The sequence below is a fragment of the Myxocyprinus asiaticus genome, chromosome 12 (genome assembly GCF_019703515.2).
Source record: "Myxocyprinus asiaticus isolate MX2 ecotype Aquarium Trade chromosome 12, UBuf_Myxa_2, whole genome shotgun sequence".
Lineage (NCBI taxonomy): Eukaryota > Metazoa > Chordata > Actinopteri > Cypriniformes > Catostomidae > Myxocyprinus > Myxocyprinus asiaticus.
Genome location: NC_059355.1, coordinates 5302710 through 5329051, shown reverse-complemented (window position 1 = coordinate 5329051; position 26342 = coordinate 5302710). Strand labels below are relative to the sequence as shown.

At 39.5% G+C, this 26342-nt stretch overlaps 3 protein-coding genes across 3 annotated transcripts in view; 2 read left to right on the top strand and 1 right to left on the bottom strand.

The window, feature by feature from the left end:
• Nucleotides 1–473: 473 nt before the first annotated feature.
• On the bottom strand, nt 474–3710 carry LOC127449528 (transcription factor 23-like). Its single transcript, XM_051713015.1, has 3 exons — nt 3456–3710; nt 1611–1892; nt 474–593 (listed from the first exon to the last, which is right to left on the bottom strand). The coding sequence occupies exons 1-3, from the start codon at nt 3708–3710 to the stop codon at nt 474–476; spliced, it is 657 nt and encodes a 218-aa protein (XP_051568975.1).
• A 1500-nt stretch (nt 3711–5210) lies between these two features.
• On the top strand, nt 5211–14436 carry LOC127449534 (ribosome biogenesis protein wdr12-like). Its single transcript, XM_051713021.1, is given in 14 exon segments — nt 5211–5381; nt 5617–5711; nt 5899–5993; nt 6752–6858; nt 7073–7188; nt 10152–10306; nt 12168–12213; nt 12372–12454; nt 12544–12684; nt 12793–12898; nt 13002–13134; nt 13245–13317; nt 13862–13917; nt 13919–14436. Coding segments are annotated over 14 exon segments (1266 nt in total). The 5' UTR covers nt 5211–5340; the 3' UTR covers nt 13938–14436.
• A 2444-nt stretch (nt 14437–16880) lies between these two features.
• Nucleotides 16881–26342, top strand: part of LOC127448769 (general transcription and DNA repair factor IIH helicase subunit XPB) — a 31007-nt gene continuing 21545 nt past the window's right edge. The window contains exons 1-7 of the mRNA XM_051711619.1: nt 16881–17032; nt 17324–17523; nt 18790–19026; nt 19169–19218; nt 21644–21779; nt 21983–22150; nt 25288–25492. Coding sequence (XP_051567579.1) covers nt 17005–17032; nt 17324–17523; nt 18790–19026; nt 19169–19218; nt 21644–21779; nt 21983–22150; nt 25288–25492 — 1024 coding nt within the window. The 5' untranslated portion in view covers nt 16881–17004. The remainder of the gene's footprint in view (nt 17033–17323; nt 17524–18789; nt 19027–19168; nt 19219–21643; nt 21780–21982; nt 22151–25287; nt 25493–26342) is intronic.

Below are 26342 nucleotides of genomic sequence, written 5' to 3'. Positions count from 1 at the left end.
TCTCAAGTGCAAAACACACATTAAACCCAAACACTCAAAGATATCAACAGATAAAGTACACTGTTAACCAAGCATTCAACGGGTAAGATGTTAAAGGAATATTCTGAGTTAAATACAAGTTAAGATCTACAGTATATACAGCTTCTGGGCATACATTTGATAACCACAGTCATTTTTACAATCATTTTGACTTGCACTTCCATTTGTAAAAAAAAAAAAGAAAAAAAAAGCATTTACAGTTACGCACTTACAATGAAAGTTTATGGGGCAAGCGCACAACGGGGTCTGGACAAAAGCAGTAATAATATTGTTTTATCAAAGTAAAAAGTAAATAATGTGGAATTATTTATAACTTAAGTATTTGTGTGGTTATAAATGAAAACAGATTATATTTAGCCTGTTCAAATCCATGTCCCATTCGTAAATATACATCACTGTTTTCCAACAATTATTGAGTATGCCCTCTCAGTCCATTAATCTGCTTTCACCTTAGAGGCACAGGTTGGTGGGCAAGATGCCTCCTGATTGGTCTGAGCTCCTGTCAATCGCTCTCCGATGTTCCCACAGTAAAGAAGAGAGCGCATGGGCCATTTCTGTTTGAGAAAATCCAACTCCAACTTTTAAAGGGATAGTTCACCCAAAAATGAAAATTATCTCATCATTTGCTCACTCTCATGCCACCCCAGATGTGTATGACTTTCTTTCTTCTGCAGAACACAAACTAAGATTTTTAAAAGAATATTTCAGCTCTGAAGGTCCATACAATGCAAGTGAATGGATGCCAAAATTTTGAAGTGCAAAAATCCACATAAGGGCAACATTAAAGTACTCCAGATAACTCGGGTGGTTAAATCCATACCTTCTGAAGTGATATGATAGGTGTGGGTGAGAAACAGATAAATATTTAAGTACTTTTCCCTTCACTTTCACTTTCTCCTTCTATTTTTGGTGATTCACATTCTTCATGCATATCGCCTCCTACTGGGCAGGGAGGGGAATTTATGATAAAAATTACTTAAATATTGATCTGTTTCTCACCCACACCTATCATATTGTGTCTGAACACATGTATTTAACCACTGGAGTCATATTGATTACTTTTATGCTCCCTTTATGTGGATTTTGGAGCATCAAAATTTTGGCACCCATTCACTTGCATTGTATGGACCTACAGAACTGAAATATTCTTCTAAGAATCTTAATGTGTTCTGCTGAAGAAAGAAAGTCATACACATCTGGGATGCCAGGAGGGTGAGTAAATCGTGAGAGAACTTTTATTTTTGGGTAAACTATCCCTTTCAAGAAGAAGACCAAAGAACCAAATAATGTTAAACACACATGATCTTGTATTAAGTAATGAAAAATATCTAACTGAATCCATAAAAAATAAATAAAAACATGATAAAGTGAACAAATAAATTTCTATAGCACATTTAACATTTTTTTTTTTTTTTTTTACTGTATCCCTCCTTTTAGAATATAGCCTACTGTATATTAGGCTACAATAACAAGCTTTTCTGGTTTCTCCAGTAGAAACACAACATAACACACATGGGTAAAGTTTATTGGTCTAAACTGGTGAACTGTAAATGTGGCAAAGAATCATTCACCTTGACAGGGTGTAGGTATCCCTCTGCTCTCTGCTGGAAGGTGTGGTCACCTAGCACTCCACCCTGGTCCAGTGTTTCAGTCAGGTGGGCGATATAGTTGGTGGCCAGGATCAGCACATCTAGCTTGGAGAGTTTTGTGTCAGGAGGGACGGAGGGTAAAGCAGCCTGCAGACTGTGGAAGGCTTGTCGAAGGTTACGAACACGACTCCTTTCTCTCGCTGCAATCTCTGGGGAGTTCTGAGTCTTACATACCCTTGATGCAATGGTCTGTCCAGACTTTACCTAATAAAATCAAAAAGGCACAGGGAAAGATTTTTTACTATGTTCTGAAAGTAGTTTCGAAGTAGTAAGAATTTGTCAAATATTGATGGCAATGAGAAATTTTAAAATAGTCTTGTTGAAAGCAATGCATGCAGACGACATCTTAAAACTCTTTGAATAAGAGTGGACTCTGTAATGAACAAATATAGGAATATGTAAAACATATACAGTTAAATCAATATTTTGCACCAAACTGATGTTCTCGCACATGATGTAGTCCCAAAAAGTATTTGGGCACTTAAGCCATTACTGTAAAACATTTTTTTAAATCCATAACATTTATGGTTAAATACCAGCAGATGTGGCTGTCAAAAATTACAGGATGTAATTTTGATGCCTGTATATTTTACGGGTCACTACTTTTATATTAGTGAATGATATAAACTTGATACTAACCTTCTGGAACTATAAAGTGCTTTTCACTTTAAAATATATTGTTAATAACTGTAGTTACTACAAAAGTCCACACGATGACTTAAAGCTCATCAAGACTAGAGTGGCACTTTTCAGCAGCAATAATTAATACACATGTAGGGACAGTGCACATTGTCACTCACCCAAACACAAAACACCATCGGGGTAACACATGTAACACTACAAAAATGAAATAAACACGAACTAAGCTACATGAAATATAACAGCGTAAAACTGCATAAAATATAATAAAATGCGATGGGTCATGCAGGGACCTCTGAGAATGCCTGATTATTTTCACTGTAATTTTAAAAATAGTTTACCATAAAAAGTACATGTATTCACGTGTTAAACATAAGATACATTTTTACCGTTATTTATACTGTTAAATCACCTACAAAAAACTAAAATTTTCAAAATTTTACTGTAAAATTACATATATTCTCTTCTTAAATATATTATCTTTTTTTTATTTATTTTTTTACCATATCTGTTAAGGTAACTACCGTTAACCAATTAACTTTTTTTTTTTTACTGTTGCATTTTTACATTCTTTTACCATTAAAACTATGGACAGTTTTTACAGTAAAAATATACGATTGTCTTTGCATTCGATAACAACATATCAAACCAATTTGCATTTATTTTAAAGAATAGCACGGACACAATTTTCAAGCAAAATATTTTAAACACTTTTTTGGTATCAAATTCTAAAATAATATATTGGTCAAAAAGTATTCGGATACTTTCTGGTTGAGAAACATAGTGCATGTCCATAGCTGATGTGACAAACCGTCGTTACACTTTTAGGACACCTGTGTGAACTTGAGTTGAAATGACTTCATACATCCAGTAAAAATTACCTTGGGACCAGTTGGTTATAAGTAATTGGCTTAGAAAAAAAAGTTAGTTCTGAGAGAAGCTCCAGCATCATTTGTTTGCAGATGCCACCTGGTTGATATTTTGTTAACTCAATTAAATACATACGTTTTTAAATCTGTAACTTAAGTGTCTAAATACTTTTGGGGCCACTGTGTTGCTCTTTACATCCAAAGCATATTAATTCCTGCTGAGCGCAAACCCTCTTCGTCCGCTGCTTCATTCACTCACCCACTTTGGCTCTTGATGCGTTTGCTGTCTCACATTTGGCTGTGTCCATCTCTGACTCTGTAAACTCTTTCCTTCCACTTTTCTCCGCTCCTGGCCCACAGTCTCTTCCATCACTCGCTCTGCCAGGGGAACCAATGGTGCTACCACCAAATCGACCTCTAAATGACAGTGCTCGAGTGTCTCCTCTGAGCTGCATGAAGGGGCTCTGCCCTCTCCTCCACCCAAAGGCCCAGTGTCCACTCTGCCTGGCTCCATCTCCCTCCCTCTGCCTTATCTGGTGAGGTAATGTGGGGATCTTCAAGCGGTACGTTATCTCTCGGCTTGCCTCCCCCGGGTGCTCATTGCCAAGGGAGCAGACTCAGGGGAGTTGCATGGTGTCCCCAGGCATGTCAGCAGCCGTGGAGGGTCTTGGGAAAAGCAGAGGGCCCTCCTGCAGCTGCAGACCCACAGCAGACACAACCTTGACCCCACAGGCCTGCTGGGGCGACGTGACCTAAACAAAGTTACTGTGTCGACTGTCAACATGATGAGTGTTGTTCAGACAGCATGAGCCCAGTTAATCAAGGACATCTGGATAAAAGGATGTGATGTTACATTAAAACATGAAACATGTTCTTAGTCCAGACCTGTATATGTAAGAAAGAACACAACATTAAGCGTAGGATAGAAGAGGAGGGGACTGGACGGGACGGGACAGGACAGGATAGATGGGATAGGATAGGATAATAGTAAAGTCGTTAAAACTATCAAATGACACAAATGGAGGTATAGGTATAATGTACTGACTAAAACTATATTTTACTTTCTTCAAAGTAGCCATCGTTTGCCTAGACTACAGCTCTGCACATTGTAGGCATTCTCTAAACCAACTTGAAGAAGAATTCCAAGACCACATTTTTGAGTTCATATTCAGATCTTTTGATCGCAAATGAAATCTGAGCATATTGTCAGACAATGTTAAGAAACTCAAAGTTGAGATGTGTGAGATTACTGGCGTCTTTGTTACCTGCTGGAAAAAAAAACCTGCCTCAAATATTTTGTCAGTTTGGATTTTAAATATATAATTTTTAAACACATTTTAATATTCTTTAACACACTTAAACTTAAAGGAATATTTTGAGTTCAATCGACGGCAATTGTGGCATAATGTTGATTGCCACAAAAATGAATTTCGACTCGTCCCTCTTTTTGTTTCAGTCAGGCCCTTAAAATGGAAGTGAATGGGGCCAATCCGTAAACATTAAAATACTCACTGTTTCAAAAGTATAGCCACAAGAGGTAAAACAAAATGCGTGCTACCATGATTTAGTGTGATAAAATCACTTACTAAACTTATATATCCAATTTTACAACTCCGTTGTCATGACAACATAACACCATAAACCCTAAAACGAACATAAAAATGACAATTTAAACAACTTAACTGCTCTCAAATAATAACACACAAGTTTTAACAGAACAGTTAATGTAAGTACTTTTATAAAAGTATAAGCTTCACGCTGCCTTCCAAAAACTGGCCCCATTCACTTCCATTGTAAGTGCCTCACTGTAACCTTAATTTTTGTTTTTGAGAAAAGGAGGGATGGTTCAAAATTATTATTTTTTCTTTTTGTGATAATGAACGTTGTGCTACAAATGCTGTCGATTGAACTAAACTAATATGAACCCGATCGATTCATTTAGTTCATCGCTATGGAGCTGAAAACAGACATTAAGAGTAGCGCGCATATTCGTCGAACCTCGATAGCTCTGCGATCGACTGTCATGTCTTCTCCACGCACGCCTTCGCCTTGGGAAGCACATGGTGGCAAAGTATCCGCATAAAGAGTGAAGTTAGCTGGTAATCAGATGTGCTTTTCAAGTATTTGCTGTCTAATAAGATAACATGTCGCAGCTGCAGGCCAGGTTCTTCACCGAAAACAAAAAGTGAGTGTTACTCGATATGCATAAAGCAACAGTACAGCTAGCTGATAGGTTTTGTTATGGTGGCCAAGAGATGTGATGCTGACTTCTGCTCAGTAAGAGCTGTCGTGCTCCCAGTGTTCAGATGGTAGAAATTCTTAATTTATAACCACTGTTCTTACATTATGTTTGTGTTTTACAGCTTTTAAGATGTGTAGGCTGTGTTTGCATCATAAGTACATTATGTTCTTTTCTGTAGGTATCTGATAGATGATGTCCCATTCTCCATCCCTGCTGCTTCTGATGTGACAGATCTCAGCGGTGTCATCAACAAGCTGCTCGATGCTAAGAATGGTGAGCTGATTGTTAATATGTTTCTTTTTTTGGCCACTATGTAAGATTCCTTTAATTAGTCTTTTATATTCTTACATTCTGATTATTGATCTGATGATCAGACTATGACTTTTGGAGCAGCAGTGCTTGGTTATTATTTTCCATGTAGTTTGTTTTTATTAATTATCACTGATGTCTGTGTTTACAGTGGGACACAAACATGTTGAGTTTGACTTCCTGGTCCGAGGGCAGTTTCTGCGCACCTCATTGGCCAGTCATATGGAGACAGAGAACATCTCAACGGTATGGCAATGTACTTAAAGGAATAGTTCACAGAAAAATGAATATTCTCATTATTTTTTAACCCTCATGCCTTCCCAGATGTGTATGACTTTCTTCTACAGAACACAAACAAAGATTTTTAGAAGAATATCTCCGCTCTGTAGGTCCATACAATGTAAGTGAATGGTGACCAAAACTTTGAAGCTCCAAAAAGCACATAAAGGCAGCATAAGATTAATCCATATGGCTCCAGTGGTTTAATTCATTTCTTCTGAGGTGATCCAATTGGTTTTAGGTGCGAATCAAAATATGACTTGATTGTAATAGGAAGTGTAATCGAGCTTGAAATCATGATCGTGCCAAGAAATTGCAATTGTAAGATGTACCGTGTAATAGGAGTTATATTTTGCTCTGCTTTCACCCAAAATTGATTAGAAGCCATGGATTGCTTCTATTGCTTCAGAAGACATGGATTAAAAAAAACTGGAGTCATGTGGATTACTTTTGTGCTGCCTTTATGTGCTTTTTGGAGCTTCAAAGTTTTGGTCATCATTCACTTACATTGTATGGACCTACAGAGCTGAGATATTCTTCTAAAAATCTTTAGTTTGTGTTCTGCGGAAGAAAGTAAGTCATACCCATCAAAAGTGTTGCAGGTTTCTAATAATAAAAAAATATGTAGAAAATGGTAATAAAAATGAGTAGGTGTTTCTAAACTTTTGACCGGTTATGTATATCACCTGTTTATGAGCTTCATATGTACACTTGTGTGCTTCCAGGAAGAAGTGGTGGAAATAGAGTATGTAGAGAAGTTTACAGCCCCACAGCCAGAGGAGTGTATCATGCATGATGACTGGATCAGCTCTGTGGAGGCAGATTCTGAATGGTGAGTTTCATGTGTCTGTCGAGACACACCAGGGTACCCTTTCAGTCTTCTTACTTTCACACATTATTTCATTCTTCATTCCTCTTAACTTTCTCTCGATGAACCATGCTGCACTCTACAGCAGTAGGAAAAAATTCTTAACAAAAGGCAGAAATCTGTGTGCTTGAGCAGTTTCGTCTGATCTATTAAACTTGTTCTTCTGCCTTGTGTTCAGGATCCTCACAGGCTCTTATGATAAGACAGCACGAATCTGGTCTTTGGAGGGAAAGGCAGTGATTACCGTGGCTGGACACACTGATGTTGTAAAGGATGTGGCCTGGGTGAAGAGAGGTTAGAGACTTATACAAACTTATCTTATTTATTAGATCATATATTTGTTGGATAATCAACCAAAATGAAAGGATGAGACAGCTAATTGGTATTTGTTAGGGCTGTCAGTCGATTAAAAATTTTAATCGCATATATACATATTTGCAGAGAAGGTCCCCCAAATAACAATAATTAAAAATGTAATGGTTAAATGATTATATTGAAAGAATTATAAATGTACATAAATATCATATACAGTTGAAGTCAGAAGTTTACACATCTTAGCCAAAAGAACTCAGTTTTCACAATTTCTGACATTTAATCGTAGAAAATATTCCCTTTCTTAGGTCAGTTAGGATCACTACTTCAAGAATGTGAAATGTCAGAATAATAGTAGAGAGAATGATTTATTTCAGCTTTTATTTCTTTCATCACATTCCCAGTGGGTCAGAAGTTTACATACACTTTGTTAGTATTTGGTAGCATTACCTTTAAATTGTTTAACTTGGGTCAAACATTTCTTGTAGCCTTCCACAAGCTTCTCACAATAAGCTGGAATTTTGGCCCATTCCTCCAGACAGAACTGGTGTAACTGAATCAGGTGTGTAGGTCTCCTTGCTCGCACATGAGTTTTCAGTTCTGCCCACAAATTTTCTATTGGATTGAGGTCAGGGCTTTGTGATGGCCACTCCAATACCTTGACTGTGTTGTCCTTAAGCCATTTTGCCACAACTTTGGAGGTATGCTTGGGGTCATTATCCATTTGGAAAACTCATTTGCGACCAAGCTTTAATATCCTGGCTGATGTCTTGTGATGTTGCTTCAATATTTCCACATAATTTTCCTTCCTCCTGATGCCATCTATTTTGTGAAGTGCACCAGTCCCTCCTGCAGCAAAGCACCCTCACAACATGATGCTGCCACCCCCATGCTTCATGGTTGGGATGGTGTTCTTTGGCTTGTAAGCCTCACCCTTTTTCCTCCAAACACAACAATGGTCATTATGGCCAAACAGTGCAATTTTTGTTTCATCAGACCAGAGGACATTTCTCCAAAAAGTAAGATTTTTGTCCCCATGTGCACTTGCAAACTGTAGTCTGGCTTTTTTATGGCAGTTTTGGAGCAGTGGCTTCTTCCTTGCTGAGTAGCCTTTCAGGTTATGTCGATAAAGGACTCGTTTTACTGTGGATATATATACTTGTCTACCTGTTTCCTCCAGCATCTTCACAAGGTCCTTTGCTGTTGTTCTGGGATTGATTTGCACTTTTCGCACCAAACTACGTCCATCTCTAGGAGACAGAATGTGTCTCCTTCCTGAGCGGTATGATGGCTGCGTGGTCCCATGTTGTTTATACTTGCATACTATTGTTTGTACAGATGAACGTGGTGTCTTCATGTGTTTGGAAATTGCTCCCAAGGATGAACCAGACTTGTGGAGGTCCACAGTTTTTTTTCTGAGGTCTTGGCTGATTTCGTTTGATTTTCCCATGATGTCAAGCAAAGAGGCACTGAGTTTGAAAGTAGGCCTTAAAATACATCCACAGGTACACCTCCAGTTGACTCCAATTAGCCTATCAGAAGCTAATTGGGTAATTTTCTAAAGGCTTGACATTTTCTGGAGTTATCCAAGCTGCTTAAAGGCACAGTTAACTTAGTGTATGTAAACTTCTTACCCACTGGAATTGTGATATAGTCAATTAAAAGTGAAATAATCTGTCTGTAAACAATTGTTGAAAAAATTACTTAGGCACAAAGTAGATGTACTAAACGACTTGCCAAAACTATAGTTTGCTAATATGAAATCTGTGCAGTGGTTAAAAAATGAGTTTTAATGATTTCAACCAAAGTGTAAACTTCTGAATTCAACTGTACCTATCATATCTAATAATTCAGACAATTGAAACGCATTACATTAATGTGGCAGACGAGTGAAGCATTGATAATAAAAAAAAAAAGTGTCTTTTTAATGCAATATTTCCATATTATTGAACATAAGACTATCATTGGCCTACAGTCCACAGCAATCCATTTTGTAATTGAATTCGTCAATCTGTCTTAGATTTATTATAAGGGCTTTTCTAAGAATGTGTCAACGTACATGTGCTTCAGACAGGCGCATCTCACTTTGGTTGCCTTGTGTCATAAACACCCCGTTTTTTGGTCGCTACATCAAGTTCAACGTAGTTTGCAACGTAGAAAAACATGACTCAAAGTCCCTGCATTCGGAATAGCGCTCTGTCCAGCAATGTATGAATGCAAGAACGCGTTCTCATTTTTTATGCGGTTTCTAGCGTCAAGCAAGCCTCAGAGTTGTCTGTACAGCTGCACGATGCCTATACAGCTGGAGTTTCACTTACTGCCCCCTGCTGAAAACAGGTGGTACATCAAGCTTGAATTGCTCAGATGGTGGGAATATTCCTTTTTACAGTCCGGATTAATTACGCAATGATTAATTGTGTCATTGTTTTTTAACGCTTTATTTTTTAAATGGTTAATCGCACTGAATTAACTCGTTAAATCAACAGCCCTAGTATTTATGTAAGAATTTGTGTGTAAATGATTGAAGTCAACGTGAAATGCCATTCACAACGCAGTTTACCCGAGTTAATCATGATATTCAGTGTGGAAAAACTGTAGAGATTTAATAGAGAGATTGTAAAGAGTGGGTATTACATGCCAGAATGAGGAAAGGTGGTTGGACGGGAGGGGTTGAAAAATAAGAGGCATTCATTTCATCAGACAAGAAGGAAAGTCTTTTCAGAGGCACCGCATGTTTTAACATTTTAATGACAGGTTCTGAAGACAAACATTTTATTTACTTGTAACAATGTGCACTGATGAAAATCAGGAATGTACAAAATCATAAAGGGGTCAATTATGATTTCGTGCCGACTTCAACAGAACAGAATGATGCGTGAGGTTTCTGAATGTGTCATTTCTTCCTCCGTTTGATGGTTGTGGTGTTGTGGTTCTGTGGTTATTAGATGGTCTGAACTCTGTGCTCCTGACTGCATCTCTGGATCAAACCATCCTAGTGTGGGAGTGGAACTCGGAACGGAACAAAGTGAAGGCCCGACACTGTTGCCGTGGACACGCAGGAAGTGTAGACACAGTTGCTGTCGACCCCAGCAGGACAAAGGTTTGTGCATGTTTGCTGTCATTTTTAAGTCTGCACTTAAAAATGTATGAATGTAATTGCATTAGAAAACAAAATATCAAAGTGGCAAATACATTGTTTTAATTGTTTTATCTAGGGCTGTAACAACTAATCGATAATTATCGATAATGGTAATCATTGACAACGAATTTCATTATCAATTAGTTGGATATGTGCAGTGAGCACGGTGAAGCTACATATGCATGTCAAATCTCGTGGCTAACAATCTTCCAGTATCATATTCAGCTAACGCGAAAGTGTCGAGTTGTAGCAAACTACTATTCTTTCTAAAATAAAGCATTTTTTTTCCACAACAAATGTGATTTTATTTAGTAAAAGTATAAAAATGATCTCCGTAATGAACTCAAAGTGTAAATACATACGTTTTTAAGCTTGCAGAATGGCCGAGCACTGCTATACCATTGTGTAAGGCTTCCTCTGTGTACAGAATATTTACATCCAGCAATAGTGATTTACAAGTGAGAAATACAGCAACACAAGCGATTCATGTCAGAGCACAATCAGTCACCAGAAGACGATGTGGGACAGCTGCTCCGTTACTCAGCTGAGGTTTTAGAAGAAGAAGAAAGCCTTTATTATTGTCACACATTATAACTTTTTTTTGCACATATACAGTGAAATTATTTTTTTCACATATCCCAGCTAAGCTGGGGTCAGAGTGCAGGGTCAGCCATGATACGACACCCCTGGAGCAGATAGGGTCAAGAGCCTTGCTCAGGGGCCCAACAGTAGCATCTTGGCGGTGCTGGGGCTTGAACCCCCTGGGCCTTAACCGTTGAGCCACCACTGCCCCCGCTGGGTGATGAAACATTGCGTTTTTCAAAAACGCAAAAGAAAAACGTTTCCATATTTACTACATCGTTGTCGTGTAAACATACCCTGAATTATTGTTTTATCGTTTAAGGGTACGTTTACACGACAACGATGTAGTAAAAACGGAAACGTTTTTCCTTTGCATTTTTGAAAAGTTTCGCGTACAGACGACAACATTGTCAAAACAATCCCCGTTCACACGGATCCGCGAAAACGACTAAAAACGCTGTATTATGCATGCCAGGCCAGTAGTTGGCGATGTCGCTTTGTAAAGAAACACTACGCGCCTGCGTACATAAGCATTCTTCCACAGAGCGGTGAATACAAACAATGAAGATGGCGATCGCTGGTCGTAGTAGCGATGCAGTAAATCTACACTTCGCTGGAGAAGCATCAATAAACTCAAAATCTTGAGCAGCACAAACACAGTCCTGTAGTCCGCCATTGTAGTTTTGAATGTCTCATGCGTTGTTTTGAAGTACTCGCGCGCATGCCTATAGACTGAACATGTAACACGCGGGCGAATGACATCATCGTTTTCACAAATTCGCGTTTTTGTATGTTTACATGGAGACGATAATGGCATCGTTTTCAACGACGTTGTCGTGTAAACGAACAGCCAAAACGCATAAAGTTTTCCGTTTTTAGTTGAAAACGTTATCGTGTAAACGGCCCCTAATACTATTGTTTTATCATTGAAAACAAAGTGGCAAATACTTTATTTATCTTAATTTGTTTAGCATTTAAATCCGAGAAACTTTTTTGTGAATTGTTTTGCTTTAGTGTGCTTGTGCTATCTTTTAAAATAAATGCCACATGGTTTGATATTTTGTTATCTAATGCAATTACATTCAAAAAATGTATATTCTGTTTGCAGTACCAGAGGTTGCTTGCATATTTTACTAAAGTGAATACTGAACTGGTTCTTTTATGTCAGACATTTGCACCGAAAGTAACATAATAAATCTGATCTGCTACTCATAAGTCTCATGTTTTGTATTCTCTTCAGTTCTGCAGTGGCTCATGGGATAAAATGCTTAAGATTTGGTCAGCAGGTATGTTTTCTTTAGAACGTCTTTGGATAGGGTTCAAACTTTGAGATGTGTAATTTAAAAATATTCGGAAACCTTCCACTTCAAAAAAGGAAATTGATGTAAATTAATTTAGCAGCTGTTAAAATTGTGGTAAACATTTATTTATTTATTTCTGTTAGTGCCGACAGATGAAGAAGATGAGATTGAGGAACCCAACAGGCCACGCAAAAAACAGAAAACGGAGCAGATGGGGCTCACACGGGTCCGAATCTATCTACACGTCCTCTTGACGCAAGGATTTTTGTCGAATAATGATTGACAATTTAACAAACTCTTGTTGTTGTGCTGTAGACTCCGCTCATGACTCTGTCTGGTCATAATGAGGCCGTGTCGTCCGTGCTCTGGATGGCTGCAGAGGAGCTGTGTAGTGCATCATGGGACCACACCATCCGCCTATGGGATGCAGAGACCGGTGGGCAGAAGAGTACTCTAGTGAGTCAGAGTCTAATGATTAAAGAGTCTACTGGTTAAAAACATTTTTTGTGTGACTGGATAGTATAAGGACTGATGTATTTACATAGTGATGTTCTTGCATTGCAGACGGGCAGCAAGGTTTTCAATTGTATCTCATACTCCCCTCTGTGTCGTCGCCTGGCCTCGGGAAGCACTGACAGACATGTGCGACTGTGGGACCCAAGATCTAAAGGTAACCATCGGAGATCTCTTATACTGACACAGATTTAATCTGCATCCTCTTAAACTGTTTTTGTAATCTCTACTCTCTCTCTCTCTCTCTCTCTCTCTCTCAGATGGCTCTTTAGTTCTCCTCTCTCTGACATCCCATAATGGTTGGGTGACGGCAGTCAGGTGGTCTCCCTCTAATGAGCATCAGTTAGTGTCAGGATCTCTAGACAACATGGTTAAACTGTGGGACACCAGGAGGTGTGTGACTCACATGTACATTACACTCGTATCATATTCTATTATCAGTAGGCTGCATTTTGTTCCCTATCTGTCCTTAACCATCTTGGTTTCTTCTCTCTTGTTTATAGCTGTAAGGCTCCGCTCTATGATCTTGCTGCCCATGAAGACAAAGTACTATGTGCTGACTGGACAGAGAATGGGGTACAACATCAAAACATCCAATATTTGTCTGTGTTACTTGCTCATGTCACTGTTAGGAATAGTTCACCCCAAAATAAACATACGTACAAGACTGTGTACTTAACGTCTTTTATGAGTGAGTGAACTACAATCCCATGAAGCATTGCTAGTGACTACTGTTATTGAATTAATAACACTGGAATTATGGAAGAATGCTTCATGGGAATTGGCGGTTGCTGCGATTTCTCTGATTGGTGGATCTGTCTTCAGGATTATGGGTAGTGTAGTTCTTCACCAGGAATTCTGCTACTAGACACAGTTGAAAAAGTTAAAATAACAGAGTGATGGCTTCAACAGATGCATATACACTCGATTACCAACCCCAGAGCTCACAGTATGTCTGCCTTTAAAGGTTTATAAGTTATTGTTAAAAATCAATTACTCTACGGAGAATATGAATGGGATTTTTACTTCCACAACTTGCGTTTTGCTCTGTTCCTGGGGTCTGTAGATGTGTCATAATCTCTCTTTTTCTCATACTCCTTATCTTGTTTTCTATTTCTAGTTGATTTTGAGTGGAGGAGCCGATAACAGACTCTACACATACAAATACTCAAACTGCCTCTGACGCAGGAGAATAGAACTCCGTTCATGGTTGCCATGTCAAGAGAACAGCCTCATTTTACATCAGTGTCACCATGGGAACGTTGCTGCAACATGTGCTTTGCTTCATAACCTCCAAAAAAGAAAAAGAAAAAAGTACTTCGTAATCAAGCTACAAAAACACAAGACCCCACAGCCTTAAAAATGTTTGATTTGATATTCAATGTTTAATCCTGTGATGTTCAATACAGTGTCTAACAGCAGTCATGTTGTGTCTGTTTTTACTCTGTTGCCATTTCTTTTACAACAAAATATTAAATTAATGTTGGCTGGTTATGTTAGATTGTGAAGTGATCTGTAGTTATATTATTTTTGCAGACAAAATCATGAACGTATATTTTTTTTGAGTTTGGAGTGTGGTGTTTAGAACATCTTCCAAACATAAGAATCTGTAGTAAATATTTCACTATTTAAAAAAATGTTGATGGTTGGACTGTATTCCAGTTGTTCCAGTGAAATAAATTCTACTTTACGGGTCAGGTGGCAACTTTATTTTGTGTCTAGTTTAATGTGGGTAGTTGACGTGAAATTGCAAGCAGTGTCCTACAGTGTGACATGCTATACTTAAAGGTGCACGCATGTATTTGTTTCCTTACTCTTAAAGAAATGAATAGTAATTTTTAAACATGTATAAAAAGCATGAACACTTACATGAGATGAAGACTCCAGTTATATCAGTAACCTTATAAAAGCGTTTTGTTCTACATGGAGAGGGTCCACCTCATGGGGGCTGCCATGTTCGGATCACATGACCAGCTGAATACTACTCAATTTCAATTTTACACTTAATTTTTTAAACTTAAATCTTTGTTATGATGACTGTTGACAGAAATGAAAATTCTCTCATCATTTACTCACCCTCATGCCATGCCAGATGTGTGTGACTTACTTTCATCTGCAAAACACAAAGATTTTTAGAAGAATATCTCAGCTCTTTAGGCCCATACAATGCAAGTGAATGGGTACCAAAATTTGTAAGCTCCAAAAGCACATAAAGGCAGCATAAAAGTAATCTACATGACTCTAGTGGTTAAATACATACACCGATCAGCCACAACATTAAAACCACCTGCCTAATAGTGTGTAGGTCCCCCTCATGCTGCCAAAACAGCGCCAACCCACATCTCAGAACAGCATTCTGCTTTTCTTCTCACCACAAATGTACAGAGCGGTTATCTGAGTTACCGTAGACTTTGTCAGTTCGAACCATTCTAGCTATTCTCTGTTGACCTCTCTCATCAACAAGGCGTTTCCATCTGGCACCAACAATCATGCCACGCTCCAAATCACTGAGATCACATTTTTTTCCCCATTCTGATGGTTGATGTGAACATTAACTGAAGCTCCTGACCTGTATCTGCATGATTTTATGCACTGCACTGCCGCCACACGATTGGCTGATTAGATAATCGCATTGATGATTGTTGATGCCAGATGGGCTGGTTTGAGTATTTCTGTAACTGCTGATCTCCTGGGATTTTCACACACAACAGTCTCTAGAATTTACTCCGAATGGTGCCAAAAACAAAAAACATCCAGTGAGCGGCAGTTCTGCGGATGGAAACGCCTTGTTACGATCACAATGTCTACGGTAACTCAGATAACCGCTCTGTACAACTGTGGTGATAAGAACAGCATCTCAGAATGCTATTATGAGATGGGTTACTTTTATTCTGCCTTTATGTGCTTTTGGAGCTTACAAATTTTGGTACCCATTCATATGCATTGTATGGACCTAAAGAGCTGAGATATTTTTCTAAAAATCTTTGTTTATGTTCTGCAGAAGAAAGTAAGTCACACATCTGGGACGGCATGAGGGTGAATAAATGATGAGAGAATTTTCATTTCTGTCAACAGTCATCATAACAAAGATTTAAGTTCAAAAAAACTGTGTATCTTCTGAAGTGATATAAGCTTTTTTTACTATAAATCTCACTTTCACATTCTTCTCGCATCTTTGCCGATTTGCATTCTTTGTGCGTATCGCCACCTACTGGGCAGGGAGGAGAATTGAAAATAAAAAAAATAACTTAAATATTGATCTGTTTCTCACCCACACCTATCATATCGCTTCTGAAGACAGATTAAATTTATGTCCTTTTTGGACCTTCTGAGTTTTGGCCACCATTCACTTACATTGCAGGATCTACAGAGCTGAAAAATCCTTCTAAAAATCTTTATTTGTGTTCAGCAGATGACAGAAAGTCATACACATGATATGGCATGAAGGTGAGTAAATGAAAAGATCATTTTCATTTTAAATCATAAATCTCCACTTTCAACCAGCTATGCGCATTAATGAGAGGACCAAGTTCTTCTTCTGTTTGTTGCCGATTAACATTCTTCATGCATATGGCCACCTACTGGGCAAGAAGGAGAGAGAAAAAAGGAAGGGATAAACGAAAAGAAAAGAATAAAATAAATAATATTTGCACAACAGCCTAGTAGGTGGCGATATGTATGAAGAATACAAATCACCAAAAAATAAAAGAAGCTCTCGTGAAGGCGCATAGGTGGACTGGCTGAAAGTGAAGATTTATTGAAAAATAGGACTTAAATAATGATCTGCTTCTCACTCACACCTATCATGTCACTTCTGAAGGCATGGATTTAACCCCAGAGTCGTATGGATTACTTTTATTCTGCCTTTATGCGCTTTTTGGAGCTTAAAAGTTTTGGTCACTATTCACTTGCATTGTATGGAACAACAGAGCTGAAATATTCTTCTAAAAATCTTCATTTGTGTTCAGTAGAAGGAAGAAGGTCATATACATCTGGGATGGCATGAGGGTGAGTAAATGATGAGAGAATTTTCATTTTATGCCTTTAAAGACGTGTGTGCACTTACATATTCAGCCTGCAGGAGGCGGTAGGGGTTCAAGGTGTGGGTTACATTGCTCGATTTCTCTCTGCGTAGAGGAAGAGTGTGCTGGACATGGCCGCACAGTAGATGCGTAGTCGTTAAAGTAATGCAGATGAATTTATGAAAAAATGTATTAAATCATCACTTCATTTAAAAAAGGGGACGCACTATTGCACGACAGCATGGGAAAGAAAGATAAAAGTGATCGAGGTAAGAAAGACGCCATACTTCTTTAAATAAATACATGAATTTAATGTGCAAAGTTAGATAAACCAATCCAAGACCTGCTGCTTCTGTTGATATCTACTATACGAATGTATTTAGTCTTTATAACGCAGAGAATATTACCTATCTGGCATCTACAGTGTATGAGAGGCACTACTTAACCAGTAAGATTATTATATATACAATTTTAAATAGTGGCTAAATAGCTAGGGCATTTTTGTCCTCCTGAGCGCTGCTGCTGCTTAATTTCTGACCCTAATTAATTTCTGACTTTAGAGAGGAAGTCCAAGAAGCGTTATTACGATGAGGAAGAAGAAGACGAAGAGGTGACGGGCAGTGAGTCTCAGGAGGCCGTACCTGCAGCTGCTGGGAAACAGGTGGATGAATCCAGCACTAAACTGGATGAGTATGGAGCCAAAGACTACAGAATACAGATGATCCTAAAGAACGACCACTCTGCACGACCCCTATGGGTGGTAAGACTGAACATATTTGTTCAGGTTCTGTCACAGTCTGTAAACCTTTGCCACTTCATACACACACTGGCATCCGTAGCTCAGTTAAATCTGATTTGTAACTTGATGTAGTTAACCCTTGTGCGACCTTCGGGACATTTTTGTCTTTTTCATTTTAGTTTTTTCGATCATTTTAGCTGTTAATGCCAACGGCATACATTTTGCCAAAGGTGTGTATTTTTTGGGGTAATTTTGACATTTCAACCTCAGTTCCTATAATACATCTATTGTGTACACAAAATAGTTACACTCAGGACCTTCAGAATAAAAATGTCCCCATTGAAATTCTATGATATTATGCTTTCATTCCAGAGCCCTGGCTTCAAAATTAAATTTTTAAAATATTTTCCACCAGATGGCGCCATTTTTCTCATGTTTAGCCTATGGAGCAAATACATGCTTTTCCCCTATTTTCTGTTTGCTGTATTATAGAGCACTGCAGGCCAATTCAATAAATGTTGCAGCTAAAATTGTTTGGTTGTATTGGTATGGATGTCAGATGGTGTTTTGTATGTTAGTATTGAGAAATTTGTGTGTGTGTAAAAAAAACAACAGTGGCATTATGTAAACAAACTGGCATTTAAAGGGTTAAAGTCATGAAAATGAGTGAATATTTAGTAGTTATGATCAGGACTGATGTTGGTCAGTGAAAGTGGAAAATAATATTAATATATAATATTTTTATGGCAGTTTTTTGACGTGGACATTTTTGTCCTCTAAGGACCTCTGAGTAACTTTTTTTTTTAATTGATGCACAAGGGTTAATGTATAACTTGAATAAGTTGTAATCAATTACTTGTCCAGTGACAAGAGAAGCCCACATTTTGTTGCGCATGAATAATAAGATCGATGTGTAGTAGTCTCACATAGCCAGACTTTTGACTGTCATCATAAAATCTGGTTCAGACTGTAGTTTATTCTAGCCTTGATCTGGCCACTAAGTCCGGGATATTAATTCAGATTCAATGCCGTTAACCTGGCAAACTGGCAAAATCTGGTAATTAGTTTTTCCTCTAAAGCACTCATTGTATCAGCCTTGTGCCTTGTAAGAAACAAACTGGTGCACCCCCAGACTCCTTGAAGTTGCGTAGTGCCAGCCAATCTGATTGCAATTGCCGAATCATCATGCATTTGCCATTTTTGTTTGCAATTATATGAGACTAATGTGTCAGGATCAGGAACAACAATCTATCTGTTCCATTGTCTCTATGTTTAATTGTCTTGTAGGCTCCTGATGGTCATATCTTCCTGGAGGCTTTCTCTCCTGTGTATAAATACGCTCAGGACTTCCTGGTGGCCATAGCAGAGCCGGTGTGCAGACCCACGCATGTGCATGAGTACAAGCTGACGGCATATTCTCTGTACGCCGCTGTGAGCGTCGGTCTGCAGACCTCTGACATCATAGAGTACCTGCAGAAACTCAGCAAGACCTCTGTGCCTGACGGCATTGTGCAGTTTATTAAGGTCAGTGTGTGAGCTGCCAGATAATCAAATGCATCTGAATTTTACAGAGAGTTTTAAAGAAAAGTTTAAAAGCAATCTCTGTGTATCAAAGCCAATTTCTCTCACTTCATCGGTTTCTGTTTTTCTCTCTTTTCTCCTGCAGTTGTGCACAGTGAGCTATGGTAAAGTCAAAATGGTCCTGAAACACAACAGGTGTGTTTATTTTTCAGAAATTAAGAAGTCAGTTTTTACATCTTAATGTTACTGGTGGCTGTGCTTTTTTTAAATTATAATTTTTTTATCCCCTTTTCTCCCCAATTTGGAATGCCCAATTCTCAATGCGCTCTAAGTCCTCGTGGTGGCGTATTGACTCGCCTCAATCCGGGTGGCAGAGGACGAATATCAGTTGCCTCCGCTTCTGAGACCGTTAATACGCATATCTTATCACATGGCTTGTTGAGCGTGTGGAGGCACATGTTATTCTCCATGACATCCACGCACATCTCGCCACACGCCCCACCGAGAGCGAAAGCCACACATTATAGCGACCACGAGGAGTTTACCCCATGTGACTCTACCCTCCCTAGCAACCGGGCCAATTTGGTTGCTTAGGAGACCTGGCTGGAGTCACTCAGCACGCCCTGTATTCTAACTCGTGACTCCAGGGGTGGTAGTCAGTGTCAATACTCACTGAGCTACACAGGCCCCACTGGTGGCTGTGCTTTATGTAGTCTGTATTTTTAAGATTCAGCACATTTATTTTGTATTATAATAATGTTTCAAAATTTAGCAGTTTAATTTGCATTTTAAGTTTAATCATACACATTTTGTCAAAATAAGTAGTTTATTTGGCTATTCCATGCATACAATTCACACAGTATGTATTGGTTGTACAGTATTCATTCTGCATTCTACAGAAATGGTATTAGACGTTTGCTAATATACTATTCCAAACACAGCCACTTGTGACTTTGAATTAGACGGTGACTGTTAGTGGATTTTGCCGAAACGATGCAACTAAGGTGGTGGAAAAGGCTGACAGCAGATTATTTATATATATAATATATATATATATAATCTATAGCAGATGGGCTACAACAGCAGAAGACCACGCCGGGTTCCACTTCTGTCAGCCAAGAACAGAAAGCTGAGGCTGCAGTGGGCACAGGCTCACCAAATCTGGACAGTTAAAGAATTGAGTAACTTAGCCTGGTCCGATGAATCTGGATTTCTGCTGAGGTACACAGATGGTAGGCCCACTGCAGCCTCAGTTTTCCATTCTTGGCTGACAGAAGTGGAACCCGGCGTGGTCTTCTGCTGTTGTAGCCCATCCGCCTCACGGTTCGACATGTTGTGCATTCTGAGACGCTGTTCTGCTCACTACAATTGTACAGAGCGGTTATCTGAGTTACCGTAGCCTTTCTGTCAGCTCGAACCAGTCTGGCCATTCTCCATTGAGCTCTCTCACACCAGCTCGTCTAGCACCATCAATCATGCTACAGTCGAAATCACTAAGATCACATTTTTTCCCCATTCTGATGGTTGATGCGAACACTAACTGAAGCTCCTGACCCATATCTGCATGATTTTATGCATTGCGTTGCTGCCACACGATTGGCTGATTAGATAATTGCATGAATAAGTAGGTGTACAGGTGTACATAATAAAGTGTTCGGTGAGTGTATAAATACATATATATATATACATATATATTTTGCAAGATAAGGTTTAATGTAAGTGTAAGGTTTATTATTATTCAAAAGATATGAAGTTGGAGACACAGTGTATGTGCTGCTGGAGCACATTTCCTTATACTCAAATTTTTCTCTTCATGCCCTCGCTTCAATTTAGAACACTTGATTATCTTATCAAAATAACAAAATAAGCATTGAAGTGAGGATGAAAATATGGATGAATATTGTCAACGATGAAAGATGTAAATACAGTTAAACTGCGTGAGGTGTCAGTGATTGTTTTTATTTCGCCTCTAAAATAAACCATAATGTAACATAGAGGAACAATAAATAGATTAGGTATAGATTTTTGGCGAAAACTAATACTGTAGTTCCAAAAAGAAACTATCGGCACCAATTTATCGGTAAAATGTTTCCCCTTTTTCACCCAATTTGGAATGCCCAATTCCCAATGCACTCTAAGTCCTCGTGGTTGCGTAGTGATTCGCCTCAATCCGGGTGGCGGAGGACGAATCCCAGCTACCTCCGCGTCTGAGACCATCAACCGACGCATCTTATCACGTGGCTTGTTGAGCACGTTGCCACGGAGACATAGCGCACGTGGAGGCTTCACGCCATCCACCGTGGCATCCACGCTCAACTCGCCACGTGCCCCACCGAGAACGAACCACATTATAGCGACCCCATGTGACTCTACCCTCCCTAGCAACTGGGCCAATTTGGTTGCTTAGGAGACCAGGCTGGAGTCACTCAGCACACCCTGGGATTCGAACTAGCGAACAAGCGAACTCCAGGGGTGGTAGCCAGCATCTTTTACCACTGAGCTACCCAGGCCTCCTGCCTCTACTTTTAATGGCCCTAATACTGGTCCAGTTTCTCTGACTGCGAAGTAACATGTTGGGTATATGTGATTTTGTTTTTGTGTGTGTGTATGTTGAAAACAGGTACTTTGTTGAGAGTACTTTCCCCGATGTCATTCAGAGGCTATTACAGGACTCTGTGATTCGAGACTGTCGACTTCGGTCAGCTGTGGGGCAGGAGACAGAGCTCATCACTGAGGTCATCTCCAGCAAATCAGCTGTGAGTATGCATCACCACATACGCATATGCTCTCAATATTCCACTTTCTCTTTCTTTCTTTTGCACACGCACATACACTAATATAACATTACACTAACATTTACCACACCTAAATTAAACATAATGAACATTAAGACACTTAATCCTCCAGTGGAAAATATACTTATTTCTCTTACTAACGCCTGTTGTATGGTCCTGTCCAGATCTCAAAGTTTCAGCAGGATAACGGAGGTCCATCCACCTCTCAGCCTGCAGATGGGCAGCACTCAGGAACTCAAGTGCCTGAGGACATCTTCAGTTACTATGAACAGATGGATAAAGAGGAGGAAGAAGAGGAAGAGACACAGACAGTGTCATTTGAGATCCGTCAGGTGTGTGTATGGACACTAGTAGGGATGCCGCGGTGTGATTTTTTTTTTTTTTTTTTTGACGGTGAGATTACCACCTGAGAAAAAATCGCGGTTAACCGGTTTATTATTAAAGCAATCCGTTGTCTGTCAGACACCCCAACATAAAGAATGAGCAACAGACTATGACTTCTGTCTGCATCATTTACATCCGATCAAATTATACACTATATTGCCAAAAGTATTCGCTCATCTGCCTTTAGACGCATATGAACTTAAGTGACATCCCATTCTTAATCCATAGGGTTTAATATGACGTCGGCCCACCCTTTGCAGCTATAACAGCTTCAACTCTTCTGGGAAGGCTTTCCACAAGGTTTAGGAGTGTGTTTATGGGAATTTTTGACCATTCTTCCAGAAGCGCATTTGTGAGGTCAGACACTGATGTTGGACGAGAAGGCCTGGCTCACAGTCTTCGCTCTAATTCATCCCAAAGGTGCTCTATCGGGTTGAGGTCAGGACTCTGTGCAGGCCAGTCAAGTTCTTCCACACCAAACTCGCTCATCCATGTCTTTATGGACCTTGCTTTATGCACTGGTGCGCAGTCATGTTGGAACAGGAACGGGCCATCCCCAAACTGTTCCCACAAAGTTGGGAGCATGGAATTGTCCAAAATCTCTTGGTATGCTGAAGCATTCAGAGTTCCTTTCACTGGAACTAAGGGGCCAAGCCCAGCTCCTGAAAAACAACCCCACACCATAATCCCTCCTCCACCAAACTTCACAGTTGGCACATTGCAGTCAGACAAGTACCGTTCTCCTGGCAACCGCCAAACCCAGACTCTTCCATCAGATTGCCAGATGGAGAAGCGTGATTCGTCACTCCAGAGAACGCGTCTCCACTGCTCTAGAGTCCAGTGGCGGCGTGCTTTACACCACTGCATCCGACACTTTGCATTGCACTTGGTGATGTATGGCTTGGATGCAGCTTCTCGGCCATGGATACCCATTCCATGAAGCTCTCTACGCACTGTTCTTGAGCTAATCTGAAGGCCACATGAATTTTGGAGGTCTGTAGCGATTGACTCTGCAGAAAGTTGGCGACCTCTGCGCACTATGCGCCTCAGCATCCGCTGACCCCGCTCTGTCATTTTACGTGGCCTACCACTTCGTGGCTGAGTTGCTGTCATTCCCAATCGCTTCCACTTTATAATACCACTGACAGTTGACTGTGGAATATTTAGTAGCAAGGAAATTTCACGACTGGACTTGTTGCACAGGTGGCATCCTATCACAGTACCACGCTGGAATTCACTGAGCTCCTGAGAGCGGCCCATTCTTTCACAAATGTTTGTAGAAGCAGTCTGCATGCCTAGGTGCTTCATTTTATACACCTGTGGCCATGGAAGTGATTAGAACACCTGAATTCAATTATTTGGATGGGTGAGCGAATACATTTGGCAATATAGTGTATTTTGTAGTTCGTGTGTTTAAGCCCCAGTTTCACATGAAGTGAAAGTTCACATTCAGTCCGCGGCACCTGGCTAAGCACCATGCAGCCACTGTCCGTAACCATAGCAACAGCTCCAGTACCCACACATGCACAAGAGTTGTCCTGGTATTGCAGGAAATGCAGTAGAGTGCTGATGCACATGCTGCCTTCAAGTGGACCTAGAAAGCTCGTAACTCCGAGTCGGGCATTTTGTACTACGACTTATTCGTGTGGGAAACAAAATACGGAAGAAGCCAAACTTAAACACATACACAATTAACAACGGCAAAATTTATTTTTCTGATGTTCCGGTGAATAAACCTGCATCACTTATACACAACATATATGATTTATTAATGCATGGTATCTAACAAATTATTAATTAATTTGCTTAAAACAAACCGCAAAGGTGAGTCGTCAGTTGGCTGTCATACAGTATATAACAAATGAATATTTTTGAAGTTCAAAAGTTTAAATAATTTAGCAAAATAATTTCTTCCCATCATATTTAATGTTGACACGCCCCTTCCAACGTTCCAACTAGGAAATTTGGGTATCATCTAGAATTCAGAGTTTCCCACTCGTAAATACGACTTCGCTTGGTCATTTATGTGCTCGGAACTCGTTGTTAAAGGGATAGTTCAGCCAAATATGAAATTTCTTTCATGTACTCACCCTCATGCCATCCCAGATATGTATGACTTTCTTCAGCAGAACACAGATTATGATTTTTAGAAGAATATTTCAGCTCAGTAGGTCCATACAATGCAAGTGAATGGGTGCCAAAATGTTGACGCTCCAAAAAGCACATAAAGGCATCATAAAAGTAATCTATAAGACTCCAGTAGTAAATCTATATCTTCAGAAGTAATATGATAGGTGTTGGTGAGAAACAGAAACATTTTAAAGTCATTTTTGGCTAGAAACACTTCTCTCTGCTCAGTAGGGTGCAGTGTGCATGAAGAATATGAATCACCAAAAACACAAGAAGAAGAATGTGAAAGTTTTCTGTTTCTCACCCACACCTATTATATCGCTTCTGAAGACATTGATTTAACCACTGGAGTCTTATGGATTACTTTTATGCTTGCTTGTGTGATTTTTTTTTTTTTTTAGCTTCAAAATTTTGGCACCCATTCACATGCATTGTATGGGCCAAAAGAGATATTCTTCTAAAAATCTTCATTTACGTTCAGCAGATGAAAGGAAGTCATGCACATCTTAGTTGGCATGAGGGTGAGTAAATGATGAGAGAATTTTCAGTTTTAGGTGAACTATCTCTTTAAGATATTTCTGACTCCACTTGAAGGGCACATTAATCTTCACTTGCTTCGACTAACCTTCACCACTAGGTGGTGCAATCGCGTTTTGATGAAGACCAAGAACAACAGTTTTGTTTCAAAGACATTTGTCATTTATATACTTCTATATCTTATTGTTTTCTGTGGAACGCTAAAGGAAATGTTAGGCAGAACGACAGCATCAGTCACCATTCATTTTTATTGCATCTTTTTTTTTTTCATTCAATGAAAGTGAATAGTGGCTGAGGCTGTCATCCTGCCTAACATCTCATTCTGTGAAAAAAAAAAATTCTAATCATTGAATGCTGAATAATCACTTTTTTTTTTTTTTTTTTTTTTTTTATTGCTGTCTGTGTGCACCTTCAATAGGAAATGATTGAGGAGCTTCAGAAACGCTGCATTCAGTTAGAGTACCCACTCCTGGCGGAGTATGACTTCCGTAACGACACAGTGAACCCTGACATCAACATGGACCTGAAGCCCACCGCTGTACTGAGACCCTATCAGGAGAAGAGTCTGAGGAAAATGTTTGGGAACGGCAGAGCTCGATCTGGAGTCATTGTGCTGCCTTGCGGTACACAATGCAGTATTCACTCTCTAATTGTGTGCTCCGTACAACAGCTGATGCCTAGTCCTGGATTTGATAGCTTTTTTTATCAATCTTTCATGGAATATTCATAATTTTAATTTATTATTGTCTCTGCTTATTAAACTGGCATCGGATAAAGTATTTACACATCGAAAAAAATGACACCCTTCTCTCTTTTTTTTTTTTTTCTCCCAATTTTGGAAGAATTCCCAATGTGCTTTTAAGTCCTTGTGGTCGCGTAGTGATTCGCCTCAGTCCGGGTGGCTGAGGAGGAATCCCAGCTGCCTCCGCGTCTGAGACCGTCGACCCGCGCATCTTATCACGTGGCTTGTTGAGCGCGTTGCCACGGAGACATAGCACGTGTGGAGGCTTCACGCCATCCACCGCGGCAACCACGCTCAACTCACCACGCGCCCAACTGAGAACGAACCACATTATAGCGACCACGAGGAGGTTACCCCATGTGACTCTACCCTCCCTAGCTACCGGGCCAATTTGGTTGCTTAGGAGACCTGGCTGGAGTCACTCAGCACACCCTGGGATTCGAACTAGGGAGCTAGTGGACACCTTTCTCTTTTAAACTAGCGTTTTACTTTACCAAAGCCACTCAAGGTCAGAGGTTCTTTAAATAAAATTGCTGAAGTAAAATGTAACTAAAGTCAACATGAAATCAAAATTGACCCTATTTACTTTCTAAACACACGCTCTTGGTCTTATTGTTCATGATTCATCAGTGCATGTTATTCCAAGGAAAAATCTCTTGGAAATCTTTGATCAAAATGTAATCACAAATCAATCGTCCCAATCCAATCAATTCGTACTGAATAAAATCAAG